The sequence below is a fragment of the Myxocyprinus asiaticus genome, chromosome 17, assembly GCF_019703515.2.
Source record: "Myxocyprinus asiaticus isolate MX2 ecotype Aquarium Trade chromosome 17, UBuf_Myxa_2, whole genome shotgun sequence".
NCBI lineage: Eukaryota > Metazoa > Chordata > Actinopteri > Cypriniformes > Catostomidae > Myxocyprinus > Myxocyprinus asiaticus.
Window position 1 is genome coordinate 31254200 of NC_059360.1, and position 20567 is coordinate 31274766.

A 20567-nucleotide genomic window follows, 5' to 3' on the forward strand; every position below is an offset into this window, starting at 1 on the left:
TTTCAGCTCTGTAGGTCCATTCAATGCAAGTGAACCTTTGAAGCTCTAAAAAGCACATAAAGGCAGAATAAAAGTAATCTATAAGACTCCATATCTTCAGAAAATATATGATAGGTGTGGGTGAGAAACAGATCAATATTTAAGTCCTTTTTTACTATTAATCAGTAGCATTAACAAGCCTCAACCACTAGGTGGCGATATGCACAAAGAATTTGAATCGTCAAAAAAAAAAAAAAAGAGAATGTGAAAGTGGAGATTTATAGTAAAAAAGGACTATTGATCTGTTTTTCACCCACCTATCATATCTCTTTGGAAAACATGGATTAAACCACTGGAGTCTTATGGATTACTTTTATTCTGCTTTTATGTGCTTTTTAGAGCTTCAAAGGTTTGGTCACCATTCACTTGCATTGAATGGACCTACAGAGCTGAAATATTCTTCTAAAAATCTCCATTTGTGTTCTGCAGAAGAAACAAAATCATACACGTTTGGGATGGCATGAGGGTTTTCATTTTTGGGTGAACTATCACTTTAAGAAATAACGTGGGTTGTGAACCCTTTTTTTTTTTTTTTTTTTTTTTTTTTGAGCCTTTCTGTGTAGATGAGTTGTGTTGACTCTTCTCTTGTCCCTCTTGTCTAGTTTACTATTGCCATCTTATGCTTTTGCTTTACAAGTCTTCCCATGCTGAGTTTTGTTTTTGTACCCAACACTTACTGGGAACATTGTTCCAGTAGAAAACAAAGGGTCATATCTTTTCTTTAAGTGCAAAATAGATATTAGGAAGGTTGATATTATTTAAAAAAAAAAAATACACTGTAAGGAGACCACATTCTGTGTATCATTGACTCCTGTGTGCAAGCAACTTCACAATTTTAGTTCCCCTCGAAGAATTAACTTCTGTGTGTATGAGTACCCTAATATATTTGTATTTGTAAATTGTGTAATATGTTTGATTTTATGTGTTGTGCATACTGTGCGAATGTGTTTAAATGTACTATACTGTGTTTCCTGTGTTGTGTAAGAATCTGAAGAGCATATATTGAGTCCAAATTGTTGAGAATTCCAGAACTCTGACAAGTGAATTCTGGATTTCTCTGTGGCTGTGGAGTCCAGGCTGATGTTCCAGAGATTGTTCAGTTCTTTCTATTCTGAACAGCACCCAGACATTGCATACTGGTGCAGTTTTCACCTCAGGGACTTTCCTCAATCCTGACCATGTGTTCATGAAATATTCCATACCCAAATGGCTGATCTTGGATCTGTACATGTGGGAGATCTTAAAGGGATAGTTTACTTTAAAATTACAATTCTGTCATAATTTACTCACCCTCATTCCAAACCCGTATGACTTTATTTCTTCTGTGAAACACAAAAAGAGAAATTCTGAAGTCTGGTTGCTGTTTTTCCCTGTAGTTACAAGGAAGGGGGACTGAAGCTTTCAAGAGTCAAAGGACGCCAAAGCACCAATAAAGTGGTCCATATGACTCAAGTGCTATATTTCTGAAGTCTTCTGAAGCCATATAAGCATTAAATTTAAGTCATTACTCACTGTAAGTAAATGATGACAGACTTTTCATTTTTGGTTGAACTGTTCTTTTCACCACACCACTCTGAGGAAATCTTAAGCTCAGTCACACCACAGATATATTTGTCTGTCACATTTTTCTTCATTTTCAAATGGCAGACTTTGAGGATACTTCATTAGCAAAAATGTTTTCCTCCATCTCATCCCATATAAGTATTTTTCCCAGTATTAAACACTAGACTTCAGCGACACATTTGATCTTTTAAGGGCAACACATGTTTGTAGAAACAGCGTGTGTAAAGGGCTTTCATTTTCTGTTGATTTATCATTTGAAGTCTTTGTGTTTTTTTTTTTTTTCCATGTTTTGGTCTAACAGGTCTGCATGATCCTAGTCTTAGTGTAAGAGAGTGTTTGTGCCCTTGTGTTCTGAAAAACAGAATGCTTAAAAGACAAATGCAAAGAATGTTCCTGATCTACCATTTTTTTGTACCAACTTTACATAAAATATGAAAAACAAGAATGTTTCATGAATGTTATTTTTGTATCACTGACAATGGACGTGCTTTCTGAGGGCATATTCCTGGCATTTTTTTTTATTATTATTATTTATTCAGTTTTTTATTGGATAAGGTTTCTTTTAGGTAGTTTATCAGATTACATTTGAAGTAAAACTAAAGTGACCCCACATGTTTGTGCTGTTTGTCATCACCTGGTACTTGTAATTAATGAGATCAATGAACATGGCTGCTTACAGACTAAAATGTGGAAGAGTAATGATTGAACACTGCCATATTTTAATCTTAGTTTAACTGTGACTTTAAAGAAAACATTAGATGTAGTAAATATGTGGTTATAAACATGTATAAACAAAAGATGTAATTGGAAGGGTTTCTAAGGTTAGGCTTGCATATATTCATGAAAAGTATTTCCTCATTTTGAGAAAACTGGAATTACAGATGGAAAACTATGTTGCTTTGTGTGCCAAATAATGAGCATGTGGGTAAGAAATGAGGAAGAAAGATGCAAGAGCTAACATGTCACCCTTTTGATATTTTCTTGCCATTTTTAGACGTTCTAATATTGATTCTAGGAAAATATAAATAACATGTTCAGTTTATTATTGACCTGACACTTTGCTGTACTGTGCAGCAATTTGTTGAATCCTTTTACCCATGTTGCTTTCTGGTGTTTGAAAGTGCTTGCATCTGTGTGGCCACTGGCCACAAGATGGCAGAACAATAGGACTTTTCTTAATGCCTTGGCCTGTTTTCTTCCAAGCGATTAAGAAGTTCTTAAATCAATGGCGTAGATTTGGCTTGAACATTGGGGGGTTGCAGCGTGAAGCATTTACATGTTTCCATTGATCATGGTATAAATATGTTGCACTTGCTTGTTATCATCAGAATCTAGACCATTTAAGGGTTAAACTTATGGTGTACCAAGTCACTTTACACAAAAACATGACAAAAAAAAAAGTGCCTCAGGTAAGAAAACAGAAAGAAAAGGGTTTTTTTTATTGTTTGGGTGTAAAGAGCGTATCTAGTTTCGTTTGATGTGACGCTTTAAAAAAATATATTTATTTTTTTTGCATGTCAGAACACTGATAAAAATGATGTCCATCTGACTTTCTATAGCTTAGTCCTGCTGTCCACATTTGTGGACATGACTTTTTAGGAAAACTATTTACTCTAGAATTTTTTATTTTATTTTTTATTATTGATTTTTTTCACATGTTTATTAGGTGCTACTAGTTACAAATCAAAAAGGGAAATGGAAAATACACACAGCAGTCACGCTCGGGTCTCAGGAGGTTAAAGGCAAAGTTTGTAATTGTTTTAGATGTTAAAATACTTTTTTCAATCAGGGCTTAATATGCAAAGACAACTATAAGAAAGCCATTAATTCTATGATTTTCTCTGAAAGGTGTAAACACAGGGACTCTGTAGCGCTGTTGAAACATAGCTCTGTTTGTTTGAGCATACCAGCCATACATAGTAACATATAGCCGCTTTTCCACCTATGCTGTTCTGTACCGTTCTGCACTCATTGGCACGGTTACAGTTTCTTTTTCCAACGTGATGCTGCAAAATTAGAATAGATTGGTCATTTGCTCGGTCAGTCCAAACTAAAACCATACTAAATATAAACAAAAACGGTAGATGGGGCAAGTGTTTAGTAATCCTATTTGATTCCATTTGGTGACATTAGTGGAGCGGAAATTAGGAACTTCACATTTAAGAAGGCCCCTGTTTAAGAACAGATACTGTATAAATATTTCATAACTTACATTACTCACTCTTGATGAATTTTATTCTCAGATAAAATTATTTTGCCTTTGTAAAATACATCAGTACCAATACTCTCTGCCACTCTGTATCCTTAATCAATTGTGATATCATCTTTACATCCTGTTCCACTCTTTTCTTTCCCTCTCTCTGTCCTCCCCCTTAACCTCATCTGCTTGTCTCACCATGTGGTCTAAACAGTATGGCATAATTGCATCAGTTGATAAAAAAAATCCCATTTGCTTGACGAGCCCCTCAAACCAGCTAAATGTGAGTGTCAGCATGTCATTCAAGGTTAATAGTACCCACAAACTTTATTACTGACTTTAAGCTGCAAACTGAAACCCCCATATACTTACATACTAGAGTTAACAGCATGTGTTAGAGGCATTCTCAGCTAGAACTGATATTGGGTTCAGTCCGAAGGGATTGTATTATGGGAGCAGTGGAATGGATTGTACACTGACATAATGGAATTTAATTTACAATATTTTTGCATTCAGTTTGTGATGATTTGTGAGTTGTATTTACAGGTAAACATAAGTAATGTTGATGTTCGTCGTAGCCATTTAATTCAATAGGTCTGATGCCAGGAGATATGAAGTGTTTTTGTCCATACAATGCAAGTTAATGGGGTCCAACACTTTCAAGCTCCAAAAAGGACATAAATGTAACATAAAGGTAATACATATGACTCCAGTGGTTTAAAGGGGTCATGAAATGGAGAACAAAATTTTCCTTGATATTTAGACATATAAGATGTAACTGTACTATAAAAACATACTGTAAATTTCAGAACCCAAATCTTCCTCAATTTTGAAACTGCTGATATGTCTCATTTTGAAATCTGTCTGTTCGTGATGTCACGAAACATTGCACATTTGTATTTACACATCCCACAACATGTGTCACCACACCCTTGGCCTCACCCACTGGCGCGCAGTTCTAGTCAAGGGAGCAGGGCTTGTGTGGCTAACTGTGGTGTTGTAAAAAAGAGAAGGATAATTTTCTATCCGTTCCGGAGTGGAACTTCAATAAATTGCCCTTGAAGGTCTCTGCGTTGTTCTGTCTTTTCTGAGCGCTGAAGTAAAGCAATTATTGTTAATTCACACATTTGATTCCGTTATTCATTTGATCTGACTCCAATTTTATATTAATCTGACTCCAATTTTAAGTTGACCTCTAATTTATATTTAAGCTCTAATTAATTTCTGATCATTCTTTTAATTTAACATTTTTAGGTTATTGATTACTCTAAATCCTCTTCTATTCATTGTCCTTTTGATCTTTGGAGACTTACGCCGGCCGTTATTAAATTACGTAAACCTCCAGAAAATGGATAGCCAGTTCCGTTCTTAGTCAGCGGTTGTAGGGTTAACTAATATCGTCTGTTTTGGCTTGTCTCCTAACCAGACGATATTGCCGCTTAGTCACGTACTTGCTAAGACGGGTGGTGAGCAGTGACAGAGTCTTTAAATGGCTTTCTCCTACCCGGTTGTCCTGAGTGGTTTCTCCTACATTAAAGCTCCAGTATGGTCTACCCTGGTCTATTGAAATTCAAATCCTACCCGGCTGTCCTAGCTGGTTGTCCTAGGTGGTTGTCCTACCTGGTTGTCCTGAGTGGTTTAAGTTCAAACTGAGAATCTTTAAATGGCTTCCTCCTATATTAAAGCTCAGAATAAATCAAATAATAACAATTTTATTTGTCAGGTAGGATATAAAACATTGTTGCAGAAATTCAAATCAAAGCCAATTTCACATGATCAGAATAAGCAAGCATTACTAAAAATAAAAGACAAAGTCAAAGAAACATACCTGACAAAACTACATGCAGCGGTACAGCATGGGAGATCTGCTTACAGATTCCCAGAGCTTCATGCCAACTTTCCTTAAATATCTAGACAGAATAAACATTGTGTACCAAATGGTATTATCCTTTGAACAATGAGGATTTGGGGTGAATGGGTTCTTGACTTCCTGTGGTTTAACCTTGTTAACATACAGGAGATAATTTCAATTGTAGGTCAAGGAGGGGGAGACACCTCCAGAATTATGCAGTATTTGGCAAAGACCTTATAACTTTGTTACCATTGGTTTTATCAACATGGGAAAGAGACCACTATACCAGTTGCACAGAGACCTCTTAAATGATATCAAACACATACAGTTGCATTCTTTGTTTTCATGGTATTTGTTATATTTTTACATATAAATCTTTTGTGTCTTTTGTGTTGGTCCAGAGCTGATGAAGGTGAGAAGGGGGGGCAGCAAGGGGATTTGCAATTTATCACACTGTGGTGATATTCAGGTGTAGATTTCAGCTTTTGTGAGAGAGCTCTATGACGTTGATTCTCGCAGAGTTCTTTGACTTTTACCGGAAATGCCGCCTTTTGGTTGTAGACATTCTGGTGCCAGCCTTACAGTGTCAAGTTACAACTCTGAAAGGGAGAAGCAATTCTCTTTCATTCAGCTGCTGCCTCTTGTTGTTTTGAGCACAAACACATCATGGACGTGTTCTTTCGCCCACTATTTTTAATTGTTGGTGTATGTAAACATAGGACGTATTTGACGATGGACGTCTTTGACCATTTCGGTGTGTTTCCACCGATGTGCACCTCAGTGTGCCTTCAATATGTGTGTGCATATTTAATCCATGTCCTCTGAAGCGATATGATTGGTTTTGGGTGAGAAAAACAAAAAATGTGACTAATTGTTCACTATAAATCACGATAAATAAAGGCACGATCATGATTTGAAGCTGGATTACACTTCCTTGCTATTGATGTGTACACATGCTGTAGCTTTTGATCATGAAAGTGCTGGACCCCATAGACTTGCATTGTATGAACAAAAAGACTTATCTCCATTAAAATATCTTCATTTTTGTTTTAGAACTTTGTATGAGTTTGCAGCAAGCACGGCTTCTGACAGCTATGCTAGGGTGGGCTGGGGGATATCATAGGTGGGCATTTGGGATGGGGGAGTGGTTACTCAGACTACTAATTTAATGTCTTTAATTGGCATAAAATGGTGTAATTGTCAAGATCATAAGACCCAACATAACTATATTTTACACTTTTCCCATTATTACAAAATATATTGAAATAAATAAACTGATAAACATTGTATATAATCGTACGCACTTAGTTTACTAATTTTAACAACTAATAGTTCTAAACATAAATAATATTGGCATTATATTCATTCATTTTCTGTTATAGCATAATTTCATGTAAAGCGCTATACAAATAAATTTGACTTGACTCATAAGATTGAAGTAATGGAGGTAGTATACTACCTCCATTACTAAGAAACAAAATAAAGCAATACACATTTAGATAAATTAGAATTACTGCCTTAAAGCAAATTACAAAGAAAAATTAGAGTCCCCACGAATGCAAGGATGGAGTGGAGAGAAATAATATCAAGGAGGAAAATAGATGGAGTGAAAGGAAATATATTAGATGGAGAGATCAATAACAAATAAGATTAAGATCTTAAAATTTGACACAGATGGGAACTGCTTAAAGTAATTATATAATATTAAATGATGACAATTCTTTCTGTTTGACAGAAAAAGTCTGTGTGATGTTGCATCTACACCGCTAGGTGTTAGTGAACATAAAATGTTACTGAATGCACAGATTGTAGTGGCAAGTTCTGGAACTAAAACATGCGTGTCTTATCAGTCATTTTTTTTATTTATTTTTTATACGTCATCTTGGAAACTGACACCTAGTGGTGTGGATACAGCATCATTCAAATGCACTATTCACAGTCAGCCATAATTAATTTAATTCATGAGTAAAGGGTCCAATAACAGGATGGTTACTGAGATTAAGCAAGTAGTATGTGGCTGGTCATGTGACCCTAACATAGCAGCCCCCATGAGTGGACTCTCTCTCCATGTAGAATAAAACAGCTTTTATAAGGTTACTGATATGACAAGAGTCTTCATCTCATGTGAGTGCTCATGAATTTATATATACTGTATGTTTCAAAATCACAAATGAGCAAAAAACTTCTGAGTGCACCTTTAAATTGATTTCAGCTTGTGTATTGTCAGAATGGTGTTTAGTAACATGCAAATATGTAAGGAATATATCAGGGGTCGGCAACCTATGGCACGTGTTCCAGCACTGGCATGCGGAGTGGTAATCACTGGCACGCCAACAATGGAGTAGACTATTTTATTTATATAAATTCCGCATCTGCATTCCAATCTACACTGCCGGCCAAATGTTTGGAATAATGTACAGATTTTGCTGTTTTGGAAGGAACTTGGTACTTTAATTCACCAAAGTGGCATTCAACTGATCACAAAGTATAGTCAGGACATTACTGATGTAAAAAAACAGCACCATCACTATTTGAACTAGTCATTTTTGATCAAATCTAGACAGACCCCATTTCCAGCAGCCATCACTCCAACACCTTATCCTTGAGTAATCATGCTAAATTGCTAATTTGGTACTAGAAAATCACTTGCCATTATATGAAACACTGCTGAAAGCTATTTGGTTCATTAAATGAAGCATAACATTGTCTTTGTGTTTGTTTTTGAGTTGCCACAGTATGCAATAGACTGGCAAGTCTTAAGGTCAATATTAGGTAGAAAATGGCAAAAAAGAAACAGCTTTCTCTAGAAACTCATCAGACAATCATTGTTTTGAGGAATGAAGGCTGTACAATGCTTCAAATTGCCAAAAAACTGAAGATTTCATACAAAGGTGTACACTACAGTCTTCAAAGACAAAGGACAACTGACTCTAACAAGGACAGAGGGAGATGTGGAAGGCCCAGATGTACAACTAAACAAGAGGATAAGTACATCAGAGTCTCTAGTTTGAGAAATAGATGCCTCACATGTCCTCAGCTGACAGCTTCATTGAATTCTACCCGCTTATCACCAGTTTCATGTACAACAGTAAAGAGAAGACTCAGGGGTGCAGGCCTTATGGGAAGAACTGCAAAGAAAAAGCCTCTTTTGAAACAGAAAAACAAAAAGAAAAAGTTAGAGTGGGTAAAGAAACACAGACATTGGACAACAGATAATTGGAAAAGAGTGTTATGGATCTTAACCCCATTGAGCTTTTGTGGGATCAGCTAGACTGTAAGGTGCATGAGAAGTGCCCGACAAGACAGCCACATCTATGACAAGTGCTACAGGAAACGTGGGGTGAAATGTCACCTGAGCATCTGGACAAACTGACAGCTAGAATGCCAAGGATCTGCAAAGCTGTCATTGCTGCACGTGGAGGATTTTTTTACTCTTTGAAGTAGTTTAAGTAGTTCTTAATTTTTTTTTCAAATTGTAATAGTCATTTTTCACATTATTAATGTCCTGACTATACATTGTGATCAGTTGAATGTCACTTTGGTGAATAAAAGTCCCAATTTCTTTCCATAAGAGCAAAATCTGTATTATTCCAAACTTTTGACCGCCAGTGTACATCTTGATGTACTCATGATCACGCAGCGTGTTTTCATGAGCTGAATGGAAGCTATACAAAAAGTTAAAATGTGACGAGACTTCAGTATACCCAACAGACTCGTGCAGCACGTGCAAGCCATTCATGCATCACAAGCCGAGTCTCATCACACTTTAATAGTGTTTATCCACCCATTAAGCTGTTGAAAACATGAGGAAGGATTACATCGAGATGTAGATTGGAATGCATGTGCAAGGAACTTCATTTAAGTAAAAAAAGCCTGCTCCTTTCTCGTTGTTGCTTGCGTGCTAATTATTACCCCTCTGCGTGCTTTTGAAAAATGTATGACATAATATAAGAAATATTAAAGATTCCACACAATTTCGTGACATTAACTGTAACTCATTTTGAACAAAAGGACAGGTTTTCTTTCATTAAAGCACTTGCAAAGATGCTCTGTAAAAATTAACTTGCAGGATCATGATTATCATAATCATCCGGGGTTTTTTTTTTTTGGTGTGGTCACAGCCATTGACCAGTAAAATAAAAAATGGCACTCTATGTCAAAAAGGTTGCTGACCCCTGGAATATACTCTCCTTTTAAATCCAGCGTTTTGAACGTGACGTCTTCTCAGCTCCCAAGGGATTATGGGATCGTAAAGTGTCTCTAGTCCATATGTACTTCTAGCCGGTACTCACTTCTCAGCACCAAAAAGTAGGTCGGTCATCCGTGTATTTTCAAAGTCTTTCTAGCAAGTCAGTCCACTGGCGGCCATCTTTGTAGCGCTCCCGGGCAGCTATTTTTCTATGTAAACAAGCGGCATACAAGTGCAGCTCCTGTCTACTTGAATGGGGAAAGACTGAAATCTCCAAAATGGTTGGTCAAGATAACAATCAAAGAACACATTTCAGATCAGCAGTAAAATCTGGCAACATAAATTGTGCTTCTTTATCTCAGATTACACTGAAAAACTCAATTTTCCTGGCTTGTATTTCTAATGTGCATGCGTGTTCTCTAGTTGATTCACAGGCGATGTCTGTATCTAAAAAGTGATTGGCTCTTTTACCTGTAAAGTGGGACTTCCTTTATACATCCGTTGACCGTTGGGCATTCCAATTTTTCCTTTCATTTTAATAGAAGTGACCAGTTTCTGCTAAATAGCCTCTGTTATTTCTCATTTACTGTTTTATGAATACTGAGATTTCGGACATACTACTCCATTGGCATAATGTTTTTGGCTTACTATAAAGTAGGGAAGTATAAATATTCAGACGCAGTGCGTGTCTTGCTGGTATTTAACTAATGCTACAAGTTAGCTCACTATCAAACAGTTGTAATCATTAGTGTAGTCTAGTGCATACACCGTATGTCCACCTAAACTCTGTCCATATAAATTTGCAGTATGTCCACCTCTTCAGACACTACTACACCACTGGTTGTAATGTTACATGGATACTATTTGGAGAAATATATTTGTCCATCTATTATGCTGTGGCTGTGATGAGCGGGCCCTCCCTCAATATATATACACTGATGAGCCAAAACATTATGACCACTCACAGGTGAAGTGAATAATGTTGATCATCTCCTAACAAGGCCACATGTCAAGGTCTGGGTAGATTAGATGGTAAGCAAACAATCAGCTCACGTAGTCAACATGCTGAATGCAGGAGAAATGGGCAGGAGTAAAGACCTGAGCGTCTTTGACAAGGGCCAAATTGTTATGGCCAGATGACTGGGTCAGAGCATCTCTGAAACGGCAAGGCTTCTGGGGTGCTCCTGGTCAGCAGTGGTGAGTACCTACCGACAGTGGTCCGAGGAGGGACAAACCACAAACTGCAATTTAAAATACCCCAGATCTCAATCCGGTTGAGCATCTGTGGGATATGCTGGACCAACAAGTCCGATCCACGGCGGCTCCTCCTAGCAACTTACAGGACTTGAAAGATCTGCTGCTAATGTCTTGGTGCCAGATACCACAGTACACCTTCAGGGGTCTCGTAGAGTCCATGCCTTGACGGGTCGGTGCTGTTTTGGCGGCACACGTAGGACCCACAGCACATTAGGCAGGTGGTCATAATGTTTTGACTCATCGGTATAATATATATATATATATATATATATATATATATATATATATATATATATATATATATATATTTACTACCGGTCAAAAGTTTTATAACACTTACTCATTCTTTATTATAATTTTTTTTTTCACATTTTAGAATAATAGTAAAGTCATCAAAACTGTGGAATAACATAAATGGAACTATGGGAATTATGTTGTGACTAAACAAAATCCAAAATAAATCAAAACTGTGTTATATTTTAGCATCTTCAAAGTACTCACCCTTTGCCTAGAATTTGCAGACATGTACTCTTGACATTTTCACAACCAACTTCTTGAGGTATCACCCTGGGATACTTTTTAAACAGCATTGAAGGAGTTCCCATCTATATGCTGGGCACTTATTGGCTGCTTTTCTTTATTATTAGGTCCAAGTCATCCATTTCAAAAACTTTTTTTTTTAATTAAATTTTAGTTTTATAATGAAATAAATTAATATGGTGGCACCATTATATTTTTGTCTACAAAACTAACATTTAATCATACGCCTTCAGATCAAAAGATTTTTAAGATCATGAGAAACATTTCAGTCAAGTGTTTTTAAACTTTTGACTGGTAGTGTGTGTGTATATATATATATAAGCAAGCCATGCTGATAAGTGAGGGCACTAACTAAGGGAACCCCAAGAGCTCGGACACAATTTGAAATCATTTTAATTTTCAAGGACATCTGTGAACTCAGGCTAAACAGAAAGGACACAAACTGCTGCTGTTCTGTTTCATATTGCACTTTATTTAGTTCCACTGAACTTTCAGGATCTAGAATACAAAGCTGGAACCGTCAACCTTCACTGTCTGGGAACACTTATTGCTTTACCACTCTTGTATGCACTCTTTCTTTCACATTTTTGAGCAAGTAGAAGACGTTGACCCGGATGGGTCAATTTGTGATGCCATAGATACAATAAGAGAAATACTATATTCTCAAAATAAAACTAAAATAAACAAAACACAATTATGTGAATACATACATTAAGGAAAATTTTTGATACAGACAATCTGAGGACCACCAAAGGACAGAAACACAAATAGCAGGGGGGGGGGGGGACACAAAAGACCCAGACTACTACAAAAATAAATGTCTCTAGAATGGTGTGGAAGTTTTATCTGGAATCTGTAGCACTGTGTGCTGCAATCAGCTCTACTGATGGAGTCTCTGAGAGTGGCAGGTGTGGATAGGCCATGTAATGATGCATTCAGCTCACATGACAGAAGCATCAGTGGTCCAGGATCCGAAGGTTTCCAGACACAATTTTATTTTCCAACAAGGAACCAGCCGGAATGTCGATTCTGTCTCCGTGGTTAGCTATGATGATGACAGTTCCCTGGCGAGGATAGAAGAATAATCATGCTAGATTTTTACCATATTTAAGAGCAAAAAACCTTGCTGTACTGAGTGGTCCTGTCTTGGGTCTATAATCTCTCACAAGTGAGACTGTAACTAGTGTGTATTCTGTTATGGTTTGTCAGTGTCTGCAATGACTGGACTTGAGAACCACTGACAAACAGTTCCATTAGTTGCCCTGCATCTAGCTTTTTTTTATTTTTTATTTTTTATTGAAGAATGGGTCTGGCCGGAACAGCCTCTTATATTTTAAAGAGGGAATCACCATTTACAGTGAAAAAAATGTTTAAAACAAGGCTCTATCTTTGTGAAGGATTTCTGTCCAAAGACTTTTTTACTGTAGCTTAGGAGGATGTTCTCATTTACAGTAATCTTGAAATCACATTGAAACTATTTATCCACTGGCCATGTCTTGAGCAATTAAATATTGGTTACTAATCTCTGGTGTATAATAAACCAATAGTCCACATACTCAATTCCTGCAGAAATCTCTGCCACCATTGATGTTCAACTTGAACTAGTAGAAACTGCCTGATTGCAGAATCTATTTCACATGTTTTCATGCTTTAAGCGGTTGCCTACCGAGCCCCTTAAAGGACAAGGAGGACATTTATTTTCTGAAATAGTTTTGTGTTCCCTCGCAAAAGTTTTGCGTTCACTCTGCATTATTTTGGATTCTCTCACAATAAATTAACCATGGTTTTACTATAAAATTACCATGTTTTTTTTGTTTGGGGGGGGGGCGGTTGGCAGAAAAAATGGTTTGGATACAACTAATCATGACTTTACTTCTTATATTGTCGTAAATACCATGGCTAAACAGTGGTTACTATAGTAAAACCATGGTTAATTTTCATAAGGGTTAACCATGGTTTTACTACAGTAACCACATTTAAACTATTGTATTTGTAGTAAAAGCATAGTAACCACAAAATTATTATTTTTAGTACCAAAGTTTTCATTTTCCTGTATTATCACTATGGTTTTACTAAAAATATGGTTGAACCATAGTTCTGTGGTTACGTAAAACATTTTGTGGGGGAACGCAAAACTATTGCGAAGGGACGTAAAACTTTTTGTGGGAGAACACAAAACTATTGCGAAGGGACGCTTAACTATTGCAAAGGAATGCAAATTTCTCTCCCTGTCCTCCAAGGTGGTCCATAGTTGCCTGCTCTTACCTTCAGAGAGACATGCTTTCCGAAGGTCACATCACCAGACACCGTCAAGTGATCCAACTCCAGCATGTCTGGAATGCTCTCGAATCGTGTGAGATATTCCTGAACCTGAAAAACAGATAACATCCCCACAAGGAACTCGATTAAAATGATTAAATAAGGTCTTTTTCACATCAAAAATGACCAAAGTAGTATTCTGGCAGGGACTAAGAAAGTTACCATAAAGATATAAACACTTATATGTGTGAAGCAATATCAATTTTACGCTAAATAAAGTGGCCATTGTTATTAAGCACATTCTAGGTAACATATAAAGAACGCTAATTTATCACACTATAGGTCAAAGTAAATACATGTTCAAGTTGTCTTTACAAAGCAAAGAGAACCGGGGGTAACAAATTTGACACAGCATCTAATCACATACTGTTTACTGCAGTCATTCTTTCTATGGGTGTGTGTAGATGACAATTATGCAATGCAGTATATAATTTTCATGTTTCTTTTAGGGTACAATGGTGATACGGTGAAATCCAGTAAATATTTGAGTTGCCAACCCTGAGTTTACCATTAGTCCTCTATGTGGTGAGTCAGAAACATATTGATCCATATATTAAATCCATGATTCCTTAACTTTACGATGATAGTTTGTCTTGTGGCATATAGCCAGAGCATAAGATGCAACTACAAGAAGGAATCTCTACTGGCAAGTTTAGCAAGCACCTAAAGATGCAGTAAGATGACACTCCTGTATGTAAACTTTGAATGTAACAATCAAGTAAACACACACACCTTAGATTCAGAGATGCAAGTTATGGAAAACATTTCTTGAAAAAAAGAGAGTATAACTGCACAACTCAAAATATAGGCTCTTTTATTTTTCTTACCAACGTTTCGGCAGTCAGCCCTTTTCAAGTTATTCCTGTATGTAAAGTAATTTGACCATGCTTACACACAGCAGGTATGGCTGTCCTTGATTAGAGAGAAACACTATGGATTTTGAATATACACTCATTGAGCAGTTTATTAGGGACACTATGGTCCCAAAAAAGTTCCCGACATGGTCTTCTGCTGTTGTAGCCCATCCGCCTCAAGGTTTGATGTGTTGTGCATTCTGAGATCCTATTCTGCTCACCACAATTGTACAGAGTGGTTATCTGAGTTACTGTAGCCTTTCTGTCAGCTCAAACCAGTATGGCCATTCTCCGTTGACCTCTCTCATCAACAAGGTGTTTCCGTCCACAGAACTGCCGCTCACTGGAATTTTTTTGTCTGTTTCTGGCACCATTCTGAGTTACCTTTAGAGATTTTTGTGCGTGAAAATCGTAGGAATTCAGCAGTTACAGAAACCCTCAAACCAGCCCATCTGGCACCAACAATCATGCCACGGTCGGAATCACTGAGATCATGTTTTTTCCCCATTCTGATGGCTGATGTGAACATTAACTGAAGGTCTTGACCAGTATCTGCATGATTTTATGCACTGCAGCCACGTGATTGGCTGATTAGACAATCGTATGAATAAGTAGGTGCACAGGTGTTCCTAATAAAGTTCTCAGTGAATGTATTTGTTGTATAGTATATGCTTTCTTTAGGTTAAGTACCTTGGTGAAGGAGCTGCCCAGTTTGACGTGAGGAGTAGTGGGAAACTCGCGCTTCTCGCTCATGGTCAGAGAGCCCGCCTCCAGGCTGTACAGGTTGGACATGACCAATAGGAGGTCAGATGTGGTTTTGACAGGCAGAAAGCGGCTGCGGGGCACGTTGATGCCCAGAGCATTATCAAAGCACTTGATGGCAGCGCCCACTGCAGTCTCCAGCTGAATTACATTCAGACCCCCATCTAGAGTCTAAGAAAAAGAGAGATAAGAGAGCACAAATTCATGAATACACATGATCTTCAGTTCAGTCATGAAAATGTACATGGTGCAAGCTGATAGGTCCTTGACTTGTAAACAGACAGCCAATGAACTCACGTAATCCCTCTTTGTCTAGATTTTTAATTGTCTTGCCTCAGTAAACTTCTGGTAAGCCGTCTCATTGTAGCACACTATAAGTGTGTTCCCACTGAACCCCTCCTCTTCTCCAGCCTCACTTGTCTAGATCAACTTGTTCTGCAGCTGCGAAAGCAGATCTAGTCCAACATTATGCCTACTAACTTGTCAAATCAATAAAAATATTTCAAGTTACAGACAAAGTTACAAACGGAAATGCTACATACAGCCACATCTATTTATAACTTAACTCTAACTATAAACTTTTTTTCTCTGGGCTTTTACGCCTTATACTGTATATTTGGTATGTGAGTAACACAATACTTATTGTATTCTACTTGAGAACTTTCTGATCTATATGATGTTTTGACCATATGTTTGACATTATGGTGTACAGTAAATAATCCTATTTCATAAATTATGAAAACGGAATACGTCTAATTTGTCAGCAAATTAAGAAGCACCTTTTCAGAGCTGGTTATACTGCCCATGTGCATTGTAAATTCCAGCTTCTAAGCTTTAAAACGACACCAATTTTGTGTTGGTCAAGCGAGTAGTTATTGATAGACTTGATTTCTTTTTTCTTTTCTTTTATTTGGCATGAAGAAAAGTACAACAAAATATTGATTCATTATTATTTAAGTGACTCAAGAGCAAGGATACAGTATATGTCAATACATCAATCATGTTATCTCTGCATGGCAGAAAGCAAGTATAATAAATATTATGTACCTAAATATCAACATGTTCACATACTTCAACAAATTTTTAATGCTACAACAAATTAATAAATACTTTTGAACTTTTGTTTATTAATTAAATTAATAGTTATTTCAGAAATGAAGACATTTTCTCTTAATACACTAGCATTTTGGCTGTGTACTCGCAGAATGATGCGGACACACCAGCCTACAGTGTAGGTTCGACGCAGTTTTGTTTAGCAAGTGGGTTTGATTCAGAAGTGAGCTCTCTGCAAAGGAGACTGTTGCAGCACATTTTTACAGGGTCTCCTGAGGCCTGATGAAAGAATATTCAATATATATAATGAATGAACTTAAAAAGGTATGTTTGACAATGCTTTTAGTGTAACTATGCTGACATCAAATTGCATATTTATTTTTCTTACCATGTTCCATCTTTTGATTACAATAATCTCTATGCATTTTTGTGTGTGTGTCTTTGGAGGGTGGGGTTTGGGAAAGAGGGGGAGTGTCTAAATCAAGAGCTAAGTCTGGTGGAAGTTCCAGAATGGCTAACATCACATACAGCACCTTTACAATGTAATTGTGAGAGACAGAATTAACGGCAAACCAAAAGAACAAATTGAAAAAGAACAGAAACTGAAATGTCTGGATTATGTTTGATGCGAGACAAAATGGCTTCAGTGAGACAACCTCTAATGTCATTTTTTATGTTAAAATACTTGTAAGTGTTAACACTATGGCTCTGTGGCGCTTTCAAAATATTGCTCTGTTTGTTTGAGCATCCCGACCAGCCCACACAGCAACATTGGCTCAACCAGTGGCATGAGACGGGACTCTCTTTTTGGCCGACTAATGGAAGACTGGGGCAGTGTTTGGGAAACATGTTTTAAAACATTATGTTTGCAATTCTGTTTAGTGATGCTAATAGCACACAAATTAAAGCAATATTTCAGGTTCCATACAAGTAAATCTCAATCTACAGCATTTGTGGCATAATGTTAATTACCACAAAAATTTATTTTGACTCGTCCCTCCTTTTCTTTAAAAAAAGCAAAAGTGTGTGTTACAGTGAAGCACTTACCAATGGAAGTGAATGGGGCCGATCAGTAAACATACATAAAATACTCACTGTTTCAGAAGTGTAACACATAAACAAAATGTGTGTTGTTAACATGATTTTAGTGAGATAAAATAGCTTACTACCAATTTTACAACTTTGTTGCCATGATGATGTACCAACATAAACCCTAAAACCACCGTAAAAACAACTATTTAAACAACATGACAGCTCAATTAATTAACACCAGTTTTAACAGAAGAATTCAGAACTTTTATAACATCAGCCTATAAAAGTTTCACATTTCTGCCTTTAAACCCTTTGAAAAAAATTAAAAAAAAGTGAAAAAATATTGGCTTTATTCACTTCCATTGCCTTACTGTAACCTGATTTTTGGTTTTGTTAAAGAAAAGAAGGCAAGAGTCAAAAATATGGTGGAATATTTATAAAGAAAAGAAAATTCAAAACAGATACACACTCACAATCACACACACTCAGAAAAAAAACCTCTTAAAGCTCCCACATTGTCGCAAGACCTCACAAGATCACAAGATCATCACATTAGCTTCGTCAGAAAGCCAAAATTCCAATGCCTGTTTGCATCGTAAGCATATTAGAACAGCTTCAGTGTCTTCCAGAGACTTTACTTTGATGGGAAACAACACAGTGCTTTAATGTTCACAGAGGTAGTAACACCAGGTTTTCAAAGCTCAAATTCACCTCTCACAGTGTTCAGGGTGCTTTAAAATGGGCATATTTAGGCTACTGCGTAGGAAGACTTGAACTAGACAAATTCAAACAGAAAGGACAATCATTTCCCTTTGGCTTACTTCTGTAAAAATACATGCAAAAATGAAACAGGATACTTTCTGCATTTATTAATTTTTTTGCCAACACACAAAAGGCAAAACATACAAGATTTTTCTGAAATCTGTCCTTTTCCTCAAATCTTCCCTTTCAATCCAATGAGTCCTGGTTTTCAACTGCTGTATTTTCTTACCTTAGGGTTGACTATGATCTCCATGTCCATGGCGTTTTGTTCCTGTAGTCTTTTTATGGCAGACAGGGAGACCCATAGGTTGTTGGTGTTGAAGATCTTAAACTTGGTGACCGATTTGAATTCATCTACATGAGCCTTCGGAACCTGTGCGATCTCCAGTAACCGAAGCTTACCGTCGTACTGAATGAGTGTACCTCCCTGGAGAACACATGAAAACACAACACAAGATAAGCCTCCAGTACTACACAATGGACTACTTGCACTGAGCCTTATGACATACTTCTGCATGGAAATAAAGTGGCTTTTAAAAGTGCAGACATTTTTAGAGACAGGAGAAGAAATATTCTAAATATTACTGTGTACAGTGTCTTCAAAATTCTGTGAAAAACATGGTATACACTCCATGTGCATTTCACCATATCTCCTCAAGCAGAGGTCTGTAGCAGACATTTAACCACAGATCAGCTTGAACCACAAATGACAGAACGTTGAAGGAGACTAGTAAAGGGTGTCAGCACCAGTGCTCTTTGAATGAAACAACTAAATGCTTCCAATACTGCAATGCTTTCTAAAATTGCTCCATTCTCTTCTGAGTGATTTTAAAAGCCTGATCAAAGTAAGAGAATGGCTAATGCATTCATAAATCAATCCATCTGGGACATTTAACCAAAGTAATTTGCAATCATTGTACGGTGGAAGTTAAAGCTTAACAGGTATGAAATATCATCAATGAATAAAACATGCGTTAATGATACGACCAGATTTCTGCAGTTTATACAGTGGCAAGAAAAAGTATGTGAACCCTTTGGAATTACCTGCATTTATGTATACATTTGTCTTAAATATGGTTTGATCTTCATCTAAGTTACAATAATGAACAATCAATCTGTTTTAACTGATAACTGATTTATTTAATATATCATTCAAACATTCACAGAATAGGTTAGGAAACAGTATGTGAACTTAGGCTAATGATGTCAACAAAAGCTAATTGTAGTTAAGTTGGCAAACCTGGCATCCAATTAATGAAACATGATTGGATTTGTGGGTTAAAGCTACATTGACATATACAAAGCACTCAAACATTTTGAGCTTGCTGTTCACAAGAAGCATCTGCTGACATGGACCATACCTCACAAAAAAGAGATCTTAGAAGACGTACAATCAAGAATTGTTGCTTTGCATAAAGCTGGAAAGGATAACAAAGTTATCTCCAAGAGCTTAGATATTCATCTGTCCACAGTTAGACAAATTGTCTAAACATGGAGATGATTTAGTACTGTGGCTACTCTCCCTAGAAGTGGCCGTCCAGCCAAGATGACTCAAAGGGCATACCGCAGAATGCTCACAAAGGGAAAAAAAAGAACCTTAGAGTGACAGTCAAAGACTTAAGGAATCATTGGAACTGGTTAACATCTCTGTTAATGAGTCTACTATACAGAAAACATCAAACAGGCATGGTGTCCGTGACGGAAGCTGCTGCTTTCCAACAACAACATTGCTGCACGCCTGTTTGCTAAAGACCACCTTGACAGACACTCCACAACACTACTGGGAAAATGTTTTGTGGACTGATGAAACTAAGGGTGAATTGTTTGGGAAGAACATGCAACACATCATATGGTGTAAAAACAACACCGCATACCAACATGAGTTTTGGGGCTGCTTTGCTGTTTCGGGGCCTGGACAGCTTGCCATGATCAATGGAAAAATGAATTCCCAAGTTTATCAAGATATGTTACAGGAGTCAGAGCCATAGCCTAGCGGGCTCATGACATGTGGTGCTGATGTATCTCGGGTGACCCGAGTTCAAGTCCCAGCTCGTGAGGTCATTTCCCAATCCCATTCCCACTCTTCTCCCCTGTCATTTCCTGTCTCCTACAAAAGATATTCTACAGGATAATTTAAGGGTGGCTGTG

The 20567-nt window shown here is 37.1% G+C and overlaps 1 protein-coding gene across 3 annotated transcripts in view; it reads right to left on the bottom strand.

Moving 5' to 3' along the window:
- Positions 1-12088: 12088 nt before the first annotated feature.
- The window catches only part of LOC127454816 (UTP--glucose-1-phosphate uridylyltransferase-like), a 47634-nt gene continuing 39155 nt past the window's right edge, over positions 12089-20567 (bottom strand). For all 3 annotated transcript variants that reach the window (XM_051722257.1, XM_051722259.1, XM_051722258.1), the window contains 4 exons: positions 18649-18846; positions 15501-15743; positions 13903-14007; positions 12089-12701 (listed from right to left, as the gene is read on the bottom strand). In XM_051722257.1, coding sequence (XP_051578217.1) covers positions 12594-12701; positions 13903-14007; positions 15501-15743; positions 18649-18846 — 654 coding nt within the window. In that variant the 3' untranslated portion in view covers positions 12089-12593. The remainder of the gene's footprint in view (positions 12702-13902; positions 14008-15500; positions 15744-18648; positions 18847-20567) is intronic.